Below are 23951 nucleotides of genomic sequence, written 5' to 3' on the forward strand. Positions count from 1 at the left end.
TTTCTCAAAATACACCTTGGGCAATCAAAAAGAGTTTATCTCCAGAATGAACGATATTGACCTCAATATATTTTTTCTTTTCAAGAAATTAAACCGTCATCACAGCTGTGCAACTTCAGCATTGGAAGTAAGCTGATGTACTGAAACATTACTACACAACTGGGACAAAAAAGAACATACAGGAACACAATATTAAGCAAATAACACTTTACAACCAGAAGTCAGGTTACAAAAAGTCAGAGAATTTAGCAAGCAATTTTGGAACAATACAGGCAATCTTTTTTTGTTTCTTTTTTTTTTTTTTTTACAACTACTACTAAGATAATCACTTCAAAGCATTATACAAAAAATACTTCCTATACTGAACACGACTTTCATTTCTGTAATATTTTTGTATCTCTTGATGTTACAACACATAAGGCCATAACATAACATTTGTCTCAAGTGGTCCTTTTTTTTTCCAGCATTAGACCTTTTAACTCCCTCATCGTGCAATATCATTTTTATTTCCTGCCATCCATAAAAAAAAGGTTAGCGGGCAGGTGCTACAATAAGCATCAGGATGTTTTCATCAATACCTATGTCAATTAGCAAAGCAGTGGTCCCATTTTAATGTCCTCTATTGTTATAAAATGAATTTTGATGGGTTTTGAAAATTAGAAAACTGAAAAAACAAAATGGACCAAGAGACAGAAATGCAAAAAAAAAAAAAAAAAAAATTAAGCAAAAGCACTGTTTAGTGTATTAAAAGCAGTTAAAACAGGGCTTACGGTAATTAAACTTGAATAAAATTAAGGCTATGTACACAGTTTTTCAATTAAAATAGCAGATCCCTTGTGTGTATTACATTGCCCTTATCTACAAAATAAGCATTTTGTTTTTACTTCAAAGGCGGACGGGCTTGCATGTTCCTGTTTCAGTGTACAGCAGAGCCTGCTGGCTGGCCATGCAGCGCTAGTTTCCTTGGGAAGGCCCTGGGTTTTTGCTCTTCATCTGGTTTGCAGGAGATGGTACTCGCTGCAGAGACGGGGGCTGCATTCCACCGGTCATCTGCTGATACAGTCCCATCAGGTCCAGCTGGCTGAACCCTCCCTGCCCGCCGCCCATGGCTCCTTTGGGCATTGCCATGCGGTTCAACAGCGTTGCTCTCTGCATTGCCATTTGCTGCTCATGTATTTTTCTTTCTGTTAACACCTTCTGGATATACATGATTAGCTGTGAAGTAAGAAGTTGTTTTAATTTGCTGAGAGAGACTCCAACGCATTTGCTTTAACCTGGAATTGTTTTGAACTTTCTAATGAATTCATTTTATAAATATTTTTTTAATATGAAAGCATGATTGCTTGTGTTTGGCAAGGGCTTGGCATTTTTCAAAATTGTGTGGCAATAACCCCTAGAAAATACATAATACAGCGTGCCAATTAATTTTTTGCAGGAAACATGTATTCTTTGACAGAAAGACAGCAACTTACCATCAAATATTATCAATGCTGTTGGCAGTAACAGGAATATGAAAAAACAACTGGTTGTGAAAATGATATACACATTGTAAGTTCTTAGTCTTCTATTAAGGCTTAAGGAATAATATAAATCTTTAAATTGTCTTTTGAAATGCAATGCCAATTCTGGAACACGCAAAGGGTTTTGGTTAGTAGAAAAAAAAAACAAAAAAAAAACCCCATGCAGTTAATATTTACCGTTTGCTGCTTTGTGAGTACATCTCTGTACACTGCCTCCCTGCGTTTGAGTTCTAGCTCCACACTGGCCTGCCTTCCCAGTGCCATGGACTGAACCTGAGCCTCATTCAGTTTGGGATTTTCTTTCCACTACAAGAGAAAGAAACCACAAACAGTGCATCAGAGGTTTAGCCAACATTACACAGAGATGACAACTTCTTAAAGGAGAAAATAGTAGCATGAGCTGAGTGTAGCAAGGCAGATTTTTTTTTTTTTAAGGCCAGTGGATGCTAATGCCTACAAATTAAAAAGTTCTTAGGCTTTGGCAAGCCAATGACCTCATTTTTGCTGTTCAACCTAGAATTTTGGTAATTGTAAATACATAGCATTTAGAAAAAAACAAAAAAATATATATATATTTTTTTTTTCCTTTTTAAAATTTGGAATTCTATTATTCTGGATTTAAATATTAGTAATGAAAAGCGTTTTAGGATCTCGTAAGTGCTGTCAAACCTGGACTGAAATATATATTTTTTTAATTTAAATTTGTACTACTCTTCAACTATCAAAAAACACAAAATGCTGTGTAGCATTCAAAAATTAATTACATTATTTAAAGTGAGTTAAACTTCAAACATACAATAATGGGGAGTGTCAGATTGTGCGTATTGCTGGTGTTTCTTCGTACCTATGTGAGCGATACAGTCGTGACGCTCATCATGTTTCACAGAGAAGTCTGTCCCGCAGTACTCGCAGTAGACGTGAGATTCAAACACTCTAGCCTTACTGATAAGCAACCAAGTAAACATGCGATTGATAACGATAGCAAAGCGATATTTGCGCAGCAGTTTCTGAAGGACCCCTAAACTGGTTACTAAGCAACCCAGCTCAGAGCTTTTAGTATGTTAGTTAAAATGCCATAATAAAAACGGTCAGTGAAATACAGTATTTAGAACAATTAACTAATAAAAACAAATTAAACAGGAAAGCACACACATGGTATTGAAATAATATTTCTTAAATGTTTGGGGAGTATCCATCATTTATTTATTTATAAAAATCGTAGCATTATACTCCTTTGACACAGTGCCGGAGCAGAACCTCAAACAGTAACTGCTACGGCTAAATCGTAGCCGTTGGCATCTCTGCATTATAACAAAAACGCAGAACGTGAAGATGGAAATGCCCTGTACATGTCCACCTGAATCTGCAGAGACTTTATTGGGAGATAAACAAAGATTAATGTAAAAGTCTCATATGCAAGATGATTCGTATGAGGCATGTAACACTTAGCTTTCTGTATAATAAACCTCCGGAATAAATCTACTGCAGCCACTCACCACATTTCCAATGATATCTTCGAGGGGCTCTCGAGTTACTGATGTTATCTGAGTGCTGGCCTCCACAACTTTCTCTCTCCCTTGGTTAATAAGATCCTGAAAGAAAACACCTGGGAAGTCAGATTCGCAGACGCAGAGATAGACATACACTTATAACAGAACAATCCAAGACCATCATACAAGGGATTAAACCGTTCATGCACAACATGACCATTTACATGACTCTGCTTAGGCACATGGGTTGCAGTTAGTGTTAAACACAACCTGATCCGGATATGTAGGTGATCAATAAGCCTGAGAGCGGGTTTCAAAACAGGAAGGTAAAACGTCATTAGAATTTGTTAACGGATAAAAACAAAATTACATTACACTCTTGAGCAAGACGGTATGCAAACCTGACAGTCAAGCCACAGCTCTCTTAGTAAGTTTAGTAAGTCAGTAAGCAAGTCTGAATGAACTGGCTCACGATTCAGCACTTCTCTTGGTTCAAGTTATGTTTGACTAGCTATTCATATTTGACTATTAAAAGTATACGATATCAATCAATTACTCACATAGTTACATGTCACAATTAGCTCCCAAAGAATGTTCCATCCATTTGGCTCTCATTACTTACCTCCAGCTGCTGGTTCGACATTGTGCCAAGTGCGGCTACATTGAAGGGGAAATATGTATTGGGAGCTGCCATGTTAAAAGCAGAATAATTGAGGTCAGGTTGCACATTCCCACGGATAGACAGACCCTGCGAAAGAAAAAATAACAATATAAAAAGAAAGAATCTTATTATAAAATGGCTAGAACAGAGGGAGCAATCTGATTGGCTAACAAGTGTTCCAATCTGTGCAAATATGTCACCATACCAGTACAGCTCGGAACTTGATAACCAATTCACTTTGGTAGGGGTGCTATTTTAAAAGCGCAAAAACGAACTGTATTTTAATAGTGAATACTTTTATGCTGGATATTAGATCATCCCCTTTTTGATCTTTAAAAGTAGTTCATCTTATTTCTTGAATCAGTCCAGTTCACTGTAATTGCATCTATAAAAGACAACTGTCATTTACATTGCCTTTTTATTTCTTCGCATTTTATTTCTTTTATTTTTTTAACCGTCTATGAAAAGTCCAGCTGAAGAGTGGTAGTCTTAGAAGTTGGTTGACCATCACTCGGTGGCTCCCCGTGTCAAGTTTCATTGCATGGCAGTGAATGTTTTTTCCACAACTCCAGCCCAAATGACTGTATAAAATCACCATGTATTTGCATTTCCATAGTCACTGCGACATTACACACAAGTCAAACATCACCTGTATGTTTATTTTTTTCCGTACAATTTCTAATTCTTAATTATTTCCTCCAATATTTCCCTGACAGGATAATATATTCATATGCTTCATGTTCAGCCAACAGTCGCAGATTTAAAACACGTCTCGCATCCAGTGCGTCAGGGTGAGTAAGAGAGATAGAATTCTGCCAGCCCGCGACGAACTGGGGCTAACAGAGTTCCACTTGAAATCGATTTGATCTTGATTGCTAATGGAAATAAACAACGCCGGATTTCAAATCACTAAGCTGATGCCAATAGCAGATGGAAACATGCTGTGGTCTCCCAAATACTATTCATTAATTAGCAATGCAGATTGATCAGGGGGATATTTGTCTGTCATGGCCTTCAGCAATGATTACTGTGAAGAACAGTACTTACTGAAGGGTAGGGTTCTTTCTATTAGTTGGTTATTCTTTCTGTACTGTAGTAAATAACTGTCCATCGCTAGTTAGTGTTTAAAATGCAGTACAAGACAACCGGAGAGGTGCTACAAGGCTAAAAGCTGAAATAAATGAGCTGTGCATGTCAGCGATATCAGAGCCATTTTAAAAACACACTGAACAGGGTCTCGTGAATGTTAAGAAAAGAGGACCCATGCTGAAAAGAGTAATTCCTTTTTAAATAAACTCAATTAACTGGCTGATGAAAACTTTGACAGGGTTGCCCAATTCATCAAGGTGATGATACAACTCAACCAGAATGGATACACACTACCTTTTCTAAATCTCAGAAAATCGAGTCTCTCTCAAAACATTTACATAGTATACGGTGACAGAAATATCACACTTTTATAAGTAATATTTAATATTCCTGTGGGAAGTGATTTCATGAGCTGGAAAGCTAAGTATTTACTTTACTTCCCACAAAGTGGCGTTTCTTAAGTAGTCTTTGACAAACATTTGGCTCAGGTTCTCGCTAAATGTTTAGAGCTGAACATATGTAAAACTAACCATATAACAAGGGGCTTGTGACCGCACTGTGGCTTGATGGGGAAGGAGCAGTCAATTATTTCCAAGTGCCTAAGTTGTACTACTCAGGACTGCAATTCAAGTTTTTTTAAACAAGCTGATGTTGGCTAGCCATAGTAAAAAGGTCAAGAAAAGGCATTGTAATTTTTTTTTTTTTTTAAACTTTGATGAGGTTATAAAAAGATGCTATATTGTCTTCTCACATAAGGATTTAATTAAAAAATAAAATAAAAAAGTTCTATTTAAAACATGCTGGGTGTCAGTCATCTGAGAGTTTACAAACCTTGCTAAATAAACTTTACATTAAAACAACTGAAGGGGCTTAATGTTTTACTAGATAATGTGTATAAAGTTAAGTCTTAAGAAAACCCAAACTGTTCATTAAAACCTAATGTACTGTGAAGTAATTTACATTTCAGCACACATCATACAACACCTATGTTTCCCACGCGGTATGAATTGTTTTGAGGTTGCAGTGTAATAAATGACAACCAAAACGGCATGTTGTTTCCCCTTCACTTTACAGCGCCATTTCCATGTTTGTTTTATTTGAAGTATTTAAAGTTAAATTTCAGTTTTCGTTTGCTTGTTCAGCTACAAAAAGGCAAACATAAACTTCATGTTATTACTTTACGAAAACGCGTCTACGGCCACTGTTTACTGTGAAGAAACAGCAATGGCAAGGAATGAAAAAAATAAATGCGTTGTCAACTTTATGTACTATTTATTTTGGGAATGAACCAAACAACGTTTAACTTGAGCTGCTATTTGGCATCCTTTGTTTTGTAGTTAGTTCACTGGGGTAAAATAAGTCCTGCACAATTTATTCTTTATCCTGGGATATTGTTTTATTTTAACGTGTTGCATACTGTAAGGTCTTGCTGTAAATAAAAGGCGCACACACAGGGGTCACGGCCATGCCCTCTGCCCCTGCTGCTATGCTGTCTCTGCCTGCGTTCAGAGCAATATAACGGCTTTTATTATTTTTTGAAAAATGAACGAATATCCGAACATGAAAATCCTGTGTTCGTCCCAGCACTAGAAAATAAACAAGAAGTTACTTTAGAACAAATTCCTTTACAGAGTCCCCTCCCCATTTGCGAAACATTATTCTCATGCACCACTATGGGTAGCAGAAATGGTAACGACTGTGTCAAGATCAAAATCCGCTATATAAAATAACACAAACGAATGCACCGTCACTTGAAAGTGTTGACTGAAAAGTAGCCAGTGATGTGCAGCAGGCCGAGCGCTCACCTTCTTCTCTGCCTCGTACTCTGCCCAAGCTGCTTTGCGGTCCTCCTCACTGAGAGCTTCCTCCTCTTTGTGGTCCAGCAGGGAGTCGTGTTCATGGTAACCCACGATGTGCTCTTTCTGGTTGTGCAGCAATTCTGCCAAAAACAGGTCCTGTGCAGCAACACAAATAAGCAGAATTTTTAAACAGCCCTGCATCCCTGCACCCCCATGTGTGGTCACTTTTAATAACACTTTCTTTAGGAGAGGCCGAGTCCCTGTAAAAATGAATGCCGTTTTTAAGATTTGTCAGATCCTTTCTCAAAACAAATGGCGCCGCTAATAGGGAGGTAATCCGACACCACTTCAAACTTCACCTTATAAATTGCTCGGAGCCCAATTTATGTTTTTGGTGTGATATCAACTTCCTTCTTCACAAACAAAATAGATATACGCATGGTGTTTTACATGGTCCTGGGAAAATTGTAAATCGGTAGAGTAGGCAACTAGCCTCCTTCCCAACTGCACTTTTCAGATGCTCTATACATTGCACCACATATTTCAGTGATTTCAGATGTCTGTCTGTTATAGTATTTCTGGAGTGATCTAAAGAAAAACAGCAGATCAGTGCCATCAGTGTATGGAAATATTGCCATCAGAGTTTTGGATATATTTTTCCTATAACTGATTGCATGCTGCCATTTATTCACCCCACTTTCCATAGCCTTCATTACTCCTTATCCAATAGCTCCTGTGTTAACATCTTCATTATTCTTCAAGTGTAGCCTTTATTTGCTTGTATGGACATCTGGAGGCTACACGACTCAATTGCAGGTGAGTCCGTTTGTTTGAAATCCCCAGTGAATTTCTCTATGCCCTATTTATAAAATAAATAATTTCTCCTTACACCAATCATCATAAATAACCCTTATGTTTTGGTGAAACTTGACACTACTCAAACATGTAAATACTGTACTCCAGCTGTGTTCATCTAATTTAATAAAAATGTCCAGTTACCAAATTAAAGTGAGATTATGTCAATGCAATTGGTAATTAATGCACACAGTGAAGCTTGAAACTGTAAATATAAACCAGCGTGCTGGGGGGGGGGGTCATAAACCTACATGTGACTTCAGTTTCTATGACAACACTATTATTGAAAACTGAAATACTGGAATATAATACTGGCTTCCTCGGCCAACATTGTCACCAAAATGTGGTTTAAATTACACCCAACTGTGTGTGTTTGCTTTTCTTTGTCTAAACTTTACTTTGCATTAAATAGACCTACAATGTGGAAATAGTATCAACAAAGTACAACTTCCAACTTTTTACATTTTATATATTGTGAGCTAGAAGACAAACACAACCCATCAAGATTAAGAATTGATCCAATGTTGCATTACTTTAATTTGTATACAGAACTTTGAAAGACCCACACATATGGTAAAAAAAAACCAAAAAAAAAACAAACTAAAACCTGTAATGGGCAAACCTCTAAACACAATGTTGTTTCCAATGACTTCCCCTTTTATTTCAAATTTGACTTCATTGTAATTTTACCTATTACAGGCATGCCACTTGGAATATGTTAAGTCTTAAGAGAATCTTAAATGCCTTCAGCTATCAAAACAAGATGGCCACCTCACCTGCTGCAGTGCAGAGCAGTCACACTATAGGAGAAGCATAAGGGCTCAATTGTTTGCTGCAGTATTAGGGACAGGGGGGTTTGGACTTCTGGGCTACAGACAGATTACAGAAAATCAAAAGGGAGAGGGCAAAAAGTAATTTTGCTGCTACTTGCCTTTGTGTCCATTGAACAGCGTTGTGCAAATTCAAAATCGAAACCCAAAGCTATGCAACATTTTAGGAAAAGCATGCATAAACGCGGTTCTATGACAGATCACCCACAATCACGTCAATCCAACGTGTGTTTTTATACCCAGAAATTCAACCATTAAAAAATAATAATTCTCTGTATCGCATGATACACAACAACAAAACAAAAAACAGCTACTTCCAATTTGAAATGAACTGCTAGGCTGTGTGAAACTCCCTGAATAAACACACCCATTCAACAAAATAACATTTACAGTTAGGCAGCATAACACTGTTTATGACAGAGCCATTGTAGCTTCATCTCCACTGTCTGAATATGTTTTTACTGTACTGGCTTTGCTTTCAGCTCCCCCGTTGAGATCGCCACACAATGAAGTGCTCAACAATCTCACTGTTGCCAAGGAATCATAGCTACTCTGTACTTATCAGCCGCTTCCGTAAAGAAAGACAGACCGTGAGGCTAATCTAATAAAACAAGCACTTTCTATTACAATATTAAATTCATGAAAAAACAAATGAAGCATGAGGCAAGGAAAAATAAAACTGAACATTTACAAAAAGATCTACACGGGAGGTAAATGTTTAGTTAATTTGCCACTAGAGCTAAAACATGTAGTGGACAAGAAGTGAATGCATCATAGTCAGCACCAAGGTGGTCTCCAGTCTGTCATCGAACCCACTGGAATTTCAGAGTTTGAGGGAGGTAAAATCTGAGGTAGACTCTCAGTAACAGGATAATTTGCTCTTTGTAGAAGGAAGCCCACCAATATCCCCTTACCCACAGACTAGAGAGCAAACAATCAATCATGCAAGAGCGCTCCCCCCCCACACCCCCCCCCCCCCCCACAATTCAGGACCAATATCCTTCACATAAAATAAGATTTACAAGATTTATGTAATCTGCATGTTGATAAAATAATCAGGTAATATACAACCTGTGTCAGGATGCTTACTTGCTTCAGGTTCTTTAACAAAAAAAAAAAAAAAAGAACAGCGACTCTAAATTCAATTGTTGAGGAATTGTTTATTTGTAGAGCTCTGGGGAATGCAGGAATCTGAATCTCTTTTCTACATCTCTCTTCTGTTGTGCTGAGCCCTGATTTGGTTTTAAAACTGTTGTACAAACAATTCAGACAATAATGAAACTCTCAATTACTTGGTTGTTTTAGTTTTACCTGGATTATTATGCTTCAGAGGAGCTTTTTTGATAGTAAGCAACTTGGATAACTGTTTGAAATCTTTAACATTAAGTACTGTCAATACCTAGCTTGGAAACCGTAGCAGATTTTAAAATCGGAGCACTCTCAATCATAAACCCAGCAAAATCTCTCTCTCCAGTAACACTACGTTATCCAAGTGCTGAGGTCAAATGAAAGAACTGTGAGTATAGTTATACACAATGCTAACACCTCTTAAACTTGTGACTGCTGCAGGCACACTGTAGGTGGTCTCATCAAACTCCATATTGTGGAGAACTGACTCAAACATTTAACTTGAGATGTACTGTCCATGTAACCCAAATCCTATTCTCATGGCATAAGAAATGTAACCCTTATTAACTCACCAAGAAATGCTACATTCAATTCCTTTGCTGTTAAACTAATGAGGGCTGATTTTTTAAACGAGGGAAAACTTCAGTACCAGTAAATTATTGTTGCCCTGTCTGCATTGATTAAATACATTAGCTCAAAAATCCCAAAGGATTAGAGACATACTCCTTCAAGAAATTAAACAATTATTTGGGGTACATGACACTGACAAAGATTTAATACTACTGGACATCTTATTGTATGGGGCGTATGGATTAAGTTTGTTTTGCAGTAAATGTCAGCACAATAGATTGAGCCATTTAAAACTCTCCCTGGACTTCTCAAACGAAAACAAAGTAAAGACTAATCAAGAAATGAAGGACATCCAACCAGCTTCATGAAACCAAGACGTGACAAGCTTGCATTACAGGGGAAGAGCTCCCGACTGGCAGAATGTTCCTTCAGTTTGCATACATCACATCATGCTTTCTTGTTAAAACATCCAAGCAGCAAACACACAAGAGTATTACTTACATTAGTCCTTGAAAGACATCTACACTGGTCATGCCAACACATAAGAGGTCAATACATCGTGTGTGGGCTGTCATTGTTATAAGATATGCTATCTTGTGCAGTTTGGGTTCTGGTTGCTCAAACTGAGTGAAATTATTTCTGATTTAATAAGAGACACCCACACAATGTATTAACTTCTTACAAAATCACAAAAATGAAGACTGTACTCAGGAATCACCATTAAACATAAAAGAAGTACCAACCTTCCCAACTCATAGAAGGCGACCTTAAAGACGGCACCCAACTGTTCTTTTCTGTGATGCTAGATATACAGCTATGGCCAAAAGTTTTGCAACACCTGGAATTTTAGGATTGAGACAGATAGATGTAGATATATAAAAACAATATGAACATAATTTAGATCTTTTATTTATCATGTAAATCAAAGGAACTACAAAATGATATCGCAAAAGTCTACTGCAAGCCGTAATAGTAGTACAGTATTTCATGTTAAATTTGTCAGTTTGTTATCAAATATACGGAAAACTACCAAACTATGCAATTAAATATGCTAACGTAACATTATTCAGCAAGTTTCATTTGACTTTATGAAGCAAAATGTGTTAATTATATAGGGTGATGCTAAACTTTTGGCCATAGCTGTACATTAAAAAAACGTATGAACGAGAGGTGGCCATTTGGCCCTTCAATGCCAGAGTTGCAAGTAGATGACTGATCACAAAACTTTGTCGAGGTCTTAAAAGGATCCCAATGATCCCTTTCCTTTATGCTGGTCTGCAGGTAGTTGAGGTCCCCCTTTTACATAAGGACGACTGCATACTACCTGGTAGGCAAGGATATAGAGAGCTTGACTTGAATCCTGCCCTGGTGTCACATCAGAATATTTTGTTGTTGCTGGGTCTCTGGGAGATAAAACCGCAAGGTTCAGAGATAAAAGGCAAATGCGTTCACCCACTGTACCACCTTGCCACAAACTTTACTGATACTTTCATGACTAAGAAAAATCACTCATTTAAGGAACATCTGGTGAGCTTGTTAAGAGTCGATCCCTGTATCTAATTATCAATTCTTTTCCTTTTCAAAACGAGACACAGCAGGCGGCAAACGGAAGCACTGGCAAATTATCACATTCCAACCAATTGCCTGCTGGGCTGAGAAATGTGCTCAACCCTCTCCCAAAACACATCTATGTGGAGAGGTACTAAAACAGCCCTGATTTTCAGTTCCCCTTCCACCCCCTCAGGGCAGCATATGCTGAAATTAGACTTCATTTCAAGTACATAAAGCTGGAGAGACACCGTGCTGTGAAGCTCCCATGCTTACAGTTTCATCTTTTTTGTCATTAAAACCTTTAAAGTGTATTATTCCCAGATTCTCAATTCAGCTTGAAGCATATTTTTTTTTAAAACTACAAAAGATATCTATGCATATTTTCTTTCAAATAAAAAATTCTCCCACCAAGATGCAAAAATTGCAGATAATTATAATCTATGTAGATACTTATTTGGTTTAAAAAGCAACTGTCTGAAAATTCTCATTTTCAGGTCACCTCAGTAAACTTTTTCCATCAGTACTGCGCAGAAACACCAGAACATGCTCAAACTCATTTTCTGATGCATACTAATGCAGCAAACCTGCAGAGATCACATGGGTTGCCAGCACAAACAGCAGAGCTCCTCCACCTGTAATTTATTTTTTATTTTATAATTGTGGTGCTTGTGATTTAAGGGGCAACGAGAGATGAGAGCAATAACATAACCTATAGGTCAGGCACTTCAACCGTGACCTGAAAATGCCATTCCATCCTGGGTCGCCAATGGTTATGAATTGTGTGTTTTTAAATTAACATTACTTTCCTCTGGGGGTAAAATGAAGCCACCAAATGTACTCAAACCCAGAACTCCCAAAGTGAAAGCCATGAAAGGCAAGTGAATTGGCCTAGTCATCCATGAACCCTTGGTCCCTTGCCTATGTCAACTCAAAGAGGCACAGGGTAGTCCCTTCCTGAGGAGGCTCTCAATCAAAAACATGTTAGAGTTCTACAGGAATTTTCATTTTACTTTACCTTTAAAAAAAAGTGTCCCGTAATTACAACACTGCACTAAATAAAAGGTTAATTTTCAAGTAACCGCCACCTCCTTTTTATTTATTTATTTATTTATTTAACTCTTGGATTAAGCTTGACATTGGAAATAACTATCATTTTTGTAATACAATGGGCTTTCCATTGAAATGATCACTTGTATGACTGAACTCTGTGAAGCTCTATGGATAGACTGACCTTGGGCAGCATGGGGGTGGCTCTCTTGCTCTTCTTCTCCGAGTTGGGATCGTCCAGCTGGTCGGGTTCGAAGGTGTAGAGCTCAGTGAGCTCGTTCATGGTGAAGTGCCGCTCGATCTGCTGCTGATCCACCACTCGGAAAGAGAGGGACTGCTTCGCCACCTGCCGGTCATAGATCTTCTCCTCCATGGTGCCCTGAGACACATCAAGCAATTCAGACTTTAAAACTCGCTGTTTTCCAACTGCTTTTTTTATATATGTACATTTTTGCCACAAAACAAAATTGCAGAGCACAATGAAATAAAACCAAATCTTTCTTATAGCCTGGCAAACAGATCCTGCGATTGCCTGACATTTAGGGAAATACTTGTAGTGATGCCTGCAGCTTACATAATAGTTCCAATTTTTGAATAAAGAAATAAGCCACATTCTTCTTGTGTTTTATATTTTTTCTTTAATTGAAGGCTAAAAATAAAATCTTGTAATAGACATTTCTCTCAAAGGTTACATAAAGGTTAAATAATAATAATAATAATAATAATAATAATAATAATAATAATAATAATAATTAGCACAGTTAAACTCATTTTATGCAGAAACAAAAACATACCTTTAATGATAATGTAATTATTTTAACACTCTCTATCTTCTTGTATTAAAATTGAAATTGCCCAACTACAAATATTTAATTCCTTTTAAAAGGTGTATTTACAGAGATTATTCTTATTACCTGACCCAAAAACCTGTAGACAAAAACAGTTTTCGTCTGCCCAAATCGATACACTCGGAAGATACTCTGAACATCGTAAGACGGGTTCCAAGAAGCGTCAAAAATGATAACTCGGTTGGAAGCTACCAAATTAATCCCAAGAGACCCAGCTCTTGTAGAGATGAGGAACAAGCGACCCCTGCAAGAGGAAAATGCACGGTGGAGGTAAGCACCAGGGATACACAGAAGAAGAAAGAAAAAAACAGCACAACTTTAATTTTTTCAACAGCAGCAAAAAAGTAGCCAAGTTAAATTAAGTTTTCAAAACCAACAATTACACACTAGAAACATTTATGATTTTTATTACTGATAAAATGTTGGCTTGGTCAGTTTAATTAAACCCCAGTGTGACACCGATTGTAGCATATTCCCTTTTCTTTACTAATACACAGTACTATATGCCAAGAGTCTGATGCTAAATAACTTTTGACTAAATAACATTTTAGCATAACTGGCTAAGCTAGATGCGTGTACAACTGTATGAAGCAGGGACGCCACTTCACTAGATCCCTGTCTTTGGGTGTAAGCATCCTGAGAGGGGGGTGATAAAAGGGAGAGAGTTCTGTTCTGGTTTATAGTCCTTTACCAAACTGCACAAATCTGACTTGAGGCACTCAGAATAACCCAATCGCCAGCACATGTGCAGAAGCTGGTGCAAATGCCACATCAAAGGCAGGGGCATCTAACACAGCCTACCCTTTAATCAAGCAGCTCAATAGGAAACTGCACAAAGACAGAAGGAGCTCTATGAAAAGCACTCAGGTTTCACAGAAACCCACCTTCGCTCGTTAAGAGAACAGTTAGAGCTGAAATCCAAAACACTGCCCTTTTGTCCTCTGTTTAAACTTTGACGAATGGAATTGGATTAAAAGGAGACAACATAACACTGTTGTTTTCTCTCTTAAATGAGGTTTAATTCGCTTTTTGTTTTTAAAGTATCACTGACTACAAAAAGTATCTTTATTTATTACTTTGTACATTAGACTGAACATTCTTTTCCAAAAAACAGTTCTGTGCTGGGAAATGAGCTCACTGTTGCCTGTAAAATGTTACATTAAAAAACAAAAACAAATAAATAGAGAAAGAATGTTTCCTTTATGTAAACAAAAATCAATGAATGCTAATGTGTAATGAAACCTTATTCTGTTCAGGCAGAAACAGAAGTAAAGACCATTTCATTTCATCAAAACAATGTACACTTAAAATTTAAACATTTAAGATGTACAGTTAAACAGTGTTTTACAGTTACATACATTTGAATGTTCCCTTGTAATCAGAGTGGAAAAGCTCACCACAAACATTTTTATCAAAATATTGCCTTCGCTAGGATCATCAGATATTTGAACATGAAGGGACTTCACTTGCCCAAATCAATCAGAAACCACTGACCCAAACTTTAATATGACCCAGAAAATGTGTATTAAGGAACGCCCATATCAAGAGTCAAATCCTGTGAGCGATTCTCAAGATAAAAATGATGTTGCAAAGATTCAAGGTGCAGATGTTTAAACCAAACTATTTACCTGACGTTGCTAATATCATTAAATTCTTCAGCCCATTTCTTTCTTGCGACTGCATTGGTGGAGCCATCAAGACGGTAGTAATCAATATTTCTAAACCACTTCCCATCTCCTGCAATTTAAAACAAACACATCCGTTACATGAGAAATATTTGACTACATGTTTTCCAGATAATGGCTCAATTTAACTATTTACCACGAAGAAAGAAAAAAAAAAAACACACACACACAACAACAACAACAACAACGCAGACCAACAATGTGTTTATTATACCAAGATCAAGCAAGTACACAGGCTTTATCATAATTATAAGGTCATATCTGGAAGGTAGACATTGTTTCTGGTTCAGCCAGTTTTATTAGGTCATACCCAAAACCCTGTGTTTCAAGATTATCAGAACAAATCTGAATTTACTTTCTTGAACTGCAAACGTGACATGGGAGAAGTACAGTATTTGGTACATAAAATCATGTTATCAACTCCATCCTTAAAAGGGAATAGCATCACAAAAAGCTACTATGTTTAACCCTCATGCCCACTAACCCTAGTTTTTGTTGTTCTTTTGTATTTCGGCATGTTTCCAATTACTGGGCTGCAATCTATCCATTACAAATTGCAAACCTTAAGTAAACGTTTTTAGGCGAATTAGAAAAAAAAAAAAAGTTAAAACACAAAATTCAAGGTCTAATCATTTTGGAAATGAAAGTCTGGAGCAGCTGGTGTAGTTTAATTAGGTTGTGAGGCAGCACTACCTCATGCCAGATGTTGGAGAAAAAAATATAAGCTTTTGCTAAAGTATAACCCTTAATTTTCTTGGGGGTCAAAGTTTATTTATACAGTACAAGCCCTGTGGTGCATCATTTTCAGTCGTGGAGCAGTGCACGGAAGCAGTGGTGCTGAGTGATGAATTATCACTGGAGCAAAAACCAGCAGGAAACAAGGGGGGGGCTGCCAGTGGCTCAGACAACAAGCCTAACTGGGAAAAACTAACAAGAAAAATTAGCAAGTGCTTAAAAGGTATACAAGTACTCGTGTTTGAAAACATGGAAAAACTCTGATCACAGCTGCAGTTTTAATAGCAGATGTAAAAGGACACGACCCTTTAGCTTAAACAACTTCTATTTATAAGCTGTAAAAATGCAGAAATGTTGCGTTTTTTCTGGAAGCATTTTTAAAAGTGAAAAATGTATTTTTTATTGGAATTTAAGGTTATCCAACTTCTGACTGCATTTCAGGCTCTATTGGTAAGAGATTGTCGGCAAAGAGGGAATTGCTGACAGAAATGATCACAAAGTCATAACTAGTGAATCGCACGGGAATGTCCATATCTAATGTGATGCTATTTATGTTCATTCTACAGAGGAAAATAAATTCTAATAAAACTAATTACAAACCTTTATAAATCTCTGGTTTTCCCTCTTCTTTCGCCCTGCCTGCAAGCTCAAGGAAATCTTCTATTAAGTCCAATGATATCAATGACTGGCTGAACACAAGACTGGAAAAAAGTTTTAGGAAAAAAAAAATATCCATTATAATATACACAACTAAAAAAAAAAAAAAAAAAAGTTACAAATATGGTTCCATTTTAATTTTTTATGACCATTGAAAACCTTACACTTTGTCTCCTACTTCTTCAGCCATCCTGAGGATTTCAAAGAGCAGGACCATCTTCCCAGAGTGCTGCAGGATTTCTGCGTCTGCTTCAGTAACAAACTCCTTGTGCCAGTCTGGGGAGGGGCTGCCAGGGCCTGAACTGGAGGTAGGTTTAGATACTATAGAAAAAATACAAAATAAATAATAAAGCATATTCTACTTCAATAAGACTCTTTAAAAGCTTACGTGATTAATGACAAAGATTTCTCAAATCAAACCATCAACGGTATGTCGTCAAATCATTTCTACTACATCACTCACACCACTTAAATTACAACTTGCACATTTTTTTTTTTATAATAGCAACGTAATAAAGGTGGTAGGTGTTGTGTTACAAAACTCATTCATGTATTCCTGTTTATTATATTTAAAAACATAAAACACACACACACACACACACACGGGTGTAATTTAATAATATTAGTTTTTTTTGCTGCCTGGGGGAGAGAGGGTCACAGCAGACTCAAGTAACTCGTAAACATTTGAGAACATTAACTACAGCAAAACCAATAGACTTTTTATGGTGTTAATCATTTCCTGTAAACCCCCTTTATTTGCTGTTAAAATGGCTTTAAATCACATTGCTGTTAATTCCACTTATATATGAATGAAAGAGAACCACCATGATATGAACATGGCTGCAGGTTAAAAGGTGAAAGCAGTCTTACCTTCTTCTTGGGCAGGTTCTATTTCCGGTCGCTCTCGCACCCCCTCGCCCCCGCGGGACCGCGAGTTCCACACTTTAATAACCTCCATATCATTGTCACTGCCGCTTTCATTGGAGCTGCTGCCCATCTTCCCTTTGCCTTTCCTTTTCTTCTTACTAAAAAAACACACAAACACCAGTTTACACAGGCTTTTACATACAGTAAAAATAAGGCATGTAATTTGTACAGTGATAAAATAGTGACGAAATGTTATGCAAAGGGACCCAGTCACACAGAAAGATGCATTCCCAGATTATGAAATGGAGAATCTGTCCAAGAAAGTGTTGACCAGCTATATTATCTGACACTTTCTTTCTTTACTTTTTCTAAATCATAAAACAAATACTTGTCTTTATTTCAGTACTGTGCCCCTTCAGTAGTAAGACCATCTCCCTGTTAAGGCCACACTGTGTGGGTTTCTTGACTGGATAGAAATGCATACCTTTTTTTTTCATCTTCAGAAGTTAAACTCATTGAGGACTCATCTGTTTCTGATGCAATGAATTCCTCCATACTGTCCTCATCAAAGTATCCCTGGAAAAGAGAAGCAATACTTTATTATAAAAAAAAAACTCACTACAGCTCTAAAACAAGGAGGTAATTGTCATAAAAAAAAAAAAACTTTCACCAATTAGTCTCAATTGATTAATGTAAACACTATATAAGATCACAAATACATTTATTTGATTTGAAAGACCATTCGTAAACATATTTAAAAAAATAAAATAGATACATTTTGCAGATATTGTTTTTAATTTCAAAATGTCAAACCGTGAACAGCTCCATACATACTGTGTTAAATTCTTGCAAAGAGTCACTTAACTTTTCCAAAGAAAATAATTATTATTGCAAGGAAATATTTTTATTATTATTATTATTTTTATTATTATTATTATTATTATTATTAATAAATTTCTTAGCAGACGCCCTTATCCAGGGCGACTTACAATTATTACAAGATATCACATTATTTTTACATACAATTACCCATTTATACAGCTGGGTTTTTACTGGAGCAATCTAGGTAAAGTACCTTGCTCAAGGGTAAAACAGCAGTGTCCCTGTCCCCCCCCCCCCCCCCGGGATTGAACCCACGACCCTCCGGTCAGGAGTCCAGATCCCTAACCACTACTCCACACTGCTGCCCGTGGCTGGCTTTATTAAGCAGTGGTTTTAAACCCAACCGACGGTGGTTTTAACTCTATTTTACCTTGTTTTCTTTGCTAATATAGTCCAGCTGCAAACACCAGGGATGGGTCCAGATTCTGCTTAACATTTGGAAATCCTGGAATAGTCTGGTCCCCGTTTTGCCTCTCCCACCTTCCACACTGGTGCCCACACCTGATAAGAGATTTAGTTTAGATTTAGTTAGGAGGAGCACTTCAAAGCAGGTTCAAACTAACATTATTGTTTTAAGGTCACTACCAATGCTATACAGCTAAAAATGTCTGAGATTTTGGGCTACAAAAAATACCAAGGATAGATGGGTTACTGTAGAGGGATGGAGAAAGCTGAGAAACAATAGTTTGAGGTGAAAATTAAATATTTAAATGCAACATAAAATACCTTTCCATTGTTCCAAAAACATAATTAAAAAAACCATCTAGTCAGAAGTTCCTGTCCCAATCAAATACAGCAAGGAGGTGTCATTTGACAGACTGCCATATTAAAACAAAAGCAAGAGCCAATAAGACCATTCTTATTAGATGCATTCCAGATGATTACTGCAGGACTTCTCTAAGCAAAACTTCTCTTCATAATACATGCTCACCCAGTGAGGATTAACAATGCTGCTGGGAATTGTGTTTTCACCCTGTAATGCATCTTCAGAAGACAGCAGTCCCAGCAGCAGATTATCAAGGATGGATATAAATATAATCAGCTTTGAGGTGTAGTACTGTAGGAAGTGGTACACGTAACAGAATTGAAATAAATAAATATTCTAGCTCAAAACATCTTTAGCTTACTAGATCTAAATAACAGAGTTTCAAGAGCCATTATCAGCTTGAGGCATGTTCAGGACCGTATTTGGCTTTTCCTTATTGTACCAGTATTTTTTACTTCTATAAGAATCAATGAAATAATATCTCAGAGAATCTTACCCATGTGAAACTAATTTGTTTACAAATCATAACTGCGCCTCTGAAAAGTTCAGTTCCTGGACACAAGATGGTATAGGCAGTCACTTGAGCAGAGAACGCACACAATGCACTTGCTTTCATCCAAGCCAAGCATTCAAGACATTGAATATTTTAGAGGAAACAAGTACGTCATGAAATGCATCTCGCTAAACAGCTATGCATCTTATTTTGAGAGACGTGAGAATGGTCTCAAACACCCTAAAGCACACTGCCAACTTCCACTCACTCTTACATTTTAAAGCTGTTTTCTCAATTACAAAACTAGCATATGTCACAAGCATCACAATAAAACCCTTAAACCAGCTTGCACACTTGACACTTTGCCCTACTTGTACATGTTTTACCATTAGCCCATATTGCAGGTCTCTACAAAATCGCACGTACAAGAAAAAAAAAAGAATAAAATAAAAGCAGAAAGTTAATAATTTGCGGCCAATCCAAATTCTAAACTGACACCAGGGCAATATGTACTATTTCAAAAGCAGCAATTTAAGAGATCTGTACAAATACAGTGAAGTGAACCAAAAATCAACCCAAATTAGTAAACAGTGCCTCTTTTCATACCCCATTTTCACATCTGCTGCACATTTGCCTTAATTTTGAAGCACAGGCTTCACAAGATCATTCTTTACACAACAGCAACTTGTGGGGTCAATCTGAACAGGCCCCCTCCCCGAGAACATCACAGTTCTGACGTTACCACCATGCTGAACGCAGCTCTGAATGATAAAGTTAATTTGGCTACAGTTTCAAAGGGGCAAGTGACCAATTATAATCACGTAGGTAGCTGATGAATCAAATGAAAGAAAGCACAGATCGATTGGCCCTGGGCTATTCGTGCCCAATTAGCTTTAAACTTGCAATTCAGATTGTAATCTAACTTTTTTTTTTCTTTCCTCCTAAAACTACTATGCTATATCACTACCATTAATAAGCTAGAAACCAGCAGAATGAATGGTTAGAACTGATTCATGTTAAAGTGAGTCAGTGCTTTAGGAAAACATCCTTCATTTTAGGGATCAAAGAAAAAGCAGTAAAGTGCTTCACCAATATAGGATTACACAGGAAACCTGGAGCTGGTGTTACAACATCCTACAGAAAACAATTTTGGTAATATGCACTAATTACATGACCTTTAATGATGCTTCCAAACACAGAATGAATGGAAATGCATTCATTTAGCACTGTACGAGTATGGAGAGTGTCTATCTGGTCTCACAAACAGTGCATACATCGCCTTTTCTACAAGTATGTTAGTAACATGCATCTCCTGTCAATGCTGTAAATACAAAACATCACAATCAGAAGTGGACCACAATGACCTGCAAAACAAACGTTAAACTGACGGTAGGCTTTTCTATATACAGTGAAGCCTGTACAATACGGCTTCACTTGGGATCGGAAAATTGTGCCGGATTAGAGTGTGTGCTGGATTATAGAGTTACTGTAAAGAATCTAATACTGTAACTAAAAAAAAAAGGTAACATGACAAAACTATATGAACACACAAAAAAAAACAACCTTTAACTCTTCATACACGTATAACTCAATAATGCCTCAACAAAATCTACACCCATTATTAGCACAAGCCTGTTTAAACCATTCCCATTGAAAGACTGGTACCTGTATGCCCGATTTAGGCACTTTCTGCTGGCATTCAGAATGTCAGAATGTCAAACGGGTTGCCTTGCTATTTTCAATTTTGGCTGGTTTTGGTAACGTTCAGGTTTTTGATAAGTACAAATGTTCTTTCAAGGAGATCGCTCGTTCAACAGTTTATTTCCTGTTCAACAGCTTCACAAATCAGAATGGTGCTGGCAGGACATGAGTATATATGCCAAGTTGCTTAGAAAAGAAAAATCACATGACCCAGTGCCCAACTGCACAGTGAGATTGACATTAATTTTAGGCAGTAGAGACTTAATCATGCCGGATTCCAGAATAGACAGGTTTCCGATTGCATCACATCATCCATTTCAATAGGGATTTGGTCGGGACACTAAAATCCTGCCAATGTATATAGAATGGATTAGAATACTAGTGTATTCACATTCACATTAACCATCAACTAAATAACAATAGTCTTGGCTTTATATATCACTTTCAGAGACAAAGCTCTTTACAAAAAGAACTAAATGCAGAAAAGGCAATTTGCCAGAAGGCCATTTAAAAAAACCCAACCTGTTTTGTACCTACTGAGTCACCAACAACTTCAAAGTTACTAACAATACAGTGGTCCCTGCTTTGTGTTTAAGACCCAAACACAGAAGCAACGAGAAATCTATTCAGTAGAAACCAAACAAACGACTATAAGCAGACAGTGTCTGTTCTTCGATATGTAGTTACTAAGCATATTGGTAGAGCTAAATGAAACCTTTCCAAGCTTACCGGTGAAATGTTCCAAGTAGTAGCGATATAGTGTGCATTGGATTGGAGTCATCCTCACTGCAAGGACATACTCATGTTTTGGAGGCAAGAATTTTGTCAAGGCTGTGTAATCTTTTCTCTGAAAAACAGTTATTTAAGAGTTTTAGAAATCTAATAGAAAGGTGTTTTTGTATGTTTTATATACATTTTTATGACATTAGATCCAGCTGATTTCATAAAAAAAAAAACTGGCTCCCTGTACCACAGCTTTGTTGCAAAGAATGAGGCAAGACTTGTGCAGGGAGAGAGATTACATTTTACTTACAGTCATATTGCAGTACAGTCAAATATGTTTGAGAATAAAATAAAAGCAAGAGAGATACTGTGGGGGCTGCACACATCTGATTAGTTCACTGCAATAGTTGAATAGGACTCCACAGACATCCCCTCACGTGCAATCCCAGTTCCTTCCTGTTTACTTGCCTGCACACATCCCGCGAGCATCTCGTACAGGATGTGGGCTCGCTTCTTCATCACTCGCACGTCCTGCATCGTGGAGTCTGCACACTGGCCGTTCTGAATGGGGTTGATGAATCGGTTCCGGAACTCTTTGACCGAACCCAGAAGGTTTTCCTTGATAAAGTTCACCATGCAATGGTCTAAAAAGGATAGAACGCAGCACATTAACACAGCTTGTCTTTAATTGACAAAATACAATTGGCTTTAAAGTGTAAATACTGTTGTAGCTGCAGAGCAAAGTTTAGCCACATAATTTCAGAATACTTTTTCATCGTATTTCGACTGTGTATCAGTGAGCTTTCAACTAGAAGTCCCGAGAAATTTGACATAAGATAATTGAAGCACAAGGAGACGAAATGAAAAACGCAACAATAAAATAAAAACTATTTAGCAGGCGACTGCTGTATACACACATTCAATAAGATTGTTCTGCAATGGGGTTCCTGTGAGGACCACTCTGCGTCTTGTTTTTATAGAGTTCATGGCCTTGGATATAGCAGAGGCTTCGTTCTTCAGAATGTGTCCTTCATCACATATGACAAAGTCTGGACCTGCGGAGACAGACAGAATCTCATCAGTTACAAAAATCAATGTGTGCTGTTCTTAAAAGGGAGGGAAAAAAAGGAAATACACTGTAAATGGAAGAGCAAAACCAGGGCCTCTCTTCCAGCTTTGACTTCAGATAGTGTGTGCTGCCACCTACTGAGGCAAATGTTAAATTAGAAACAAATCATTGTAATCTTTTGCCATGTACATTTAAAGAAGGGCTGTCAGTTAAGCCTCAAAATAGCAATCAATTAATTGGGCACACAAAATATAATTGTTCTAATAAATATCGATGATTGTACTGCCAACATACATTTTTGCTCCTTTCGTTCCCCCGGTCGTGATTATTTTAATATCATTGCTGTGAAGTTAAAAGCTTGTGCATAACAAATGAATGCAAGGTGTAATTATGCCTTGGTTGGGTCAGGAGAGAAAAAAAAACAACACACAACATTCGCTACAAGCCTAAAGCAAGTTTAACATACTACAGGAATGTTACTAAAATATTTATTCCAAACAGATTACAGTACTTTGGAATGTAATCTATATAAACTAGACACGAGTTTATGAAAACAATGTGAACCTGATGATGACACCGTAGTTTGTTTGTTTTTATAATCATGTTTTTAAATTAATAAAGAGATTTTTTGGAAGAAAATAAAACAGCAGGAATGAAATAATGAATCCCTTTGAAGCAAGATGACAAGAGTGCGACCATGAATGTCTCTACGGAAATTCTTTTGGTAAGCCATCTAAACTGCAAGTTTGGCTATATATATTTTTATTATTATTTTTTTTTTTTTACTTACTGTTTAAAATGTGATATATAATGGTCAACAAACTCTTCATCGGTCAGGATTCTTTTCCAACCAAATACAAATTTCAGGAACTGAATGATGTGATTGTGTACGACATCATTTGTTTTCCATCATTTCAAGCTGTCAAGGAGGATTGCTTATACGTTGTTCAAAAGGCCAGCAGGTGTAAAAGCCAGTCACTGTACG

At 37.1% G+C, this 23951-nt stretch overlaps 1 protein-coding gene across 1 annotated transcript in view; it reads right to left on the reverse strand.

Moving 5' to 3' along the window:
* Window positions 1-448: 448 nt before the first annotated feature.
* The window catches only part of LOC117963419 (transcriptional regulator ATRX-like), a 70233-nt gene continuing 46730 nt past the window's right edge, over window positions 449-23951 (reverse strand). The window contains exons 20-35 of the mRNA XM_058989086.1: window positions 22815-22952; window positions 22366-22541; window positions 21904-22021; window positions 18585-18715; window positions 17817-17908; window positions 17336-17490; window positions 16630-16786; window positions 16409-16509; window positions 15017-15125; window positions 13455-13632; window positions 12725-12919; window positions 6566-6715; window positions 3633-3758; window positions 3017-3112; window positions 1698-1826; window positions 449-1215 (exon numbers count right to left, since the gene is read on the reverse strand). Of these exons, the coding sequence (XP_058845069.1) occupies window positions 955-1215; window positions 1698-1826; window positions 3017-3112; window positions 3633-3758; window positions 6566-6715; window positions 12725-12919; window positions 13455-13632; window positions 15017-15125; window positions 16409-16509; window positions 16630-16786; window positions 17336-17490; window positions 17817-17908; window positions 18585-18715; window positions 21904-22021; window positions 22366-22541; window positions 22815-22952 (2312 nt within the window). The 3' untranslated portion in view covers window positions 449-954. The remainder of the gene's footprint in view (window positions 1216-1697; window positions 1827-3016; window positions 3113-3632; window positions 3759-6565; window positions 6716-12724; window positions 12920-13454; window positions 13633-15016; window positions 15126-16408; window positions 16510-16629; window positions 16787-17335; window positions 17491-17816; window positions 17909-18584; window positions 18716-21903; window positions 22022-22365; window positions 22542-22814; window positions 22953-23951) is intronic.

This window comes from Acipenser ruthenus, chromosome 16, assembly GCF_902713425.1.
Source record: "Acipenser ruthenus chromosome 16, fAciRut3.2 maternal haplotype, whole genome shotgun sequence".
Classification (NCBI taxonomy): domain Eukaryota; kingdom Metazoa; phylum Chordata; class Actinopteri; order Acipenseriformes; family Acipenseridae; genus Acipenser; species Acipenser ruthenus.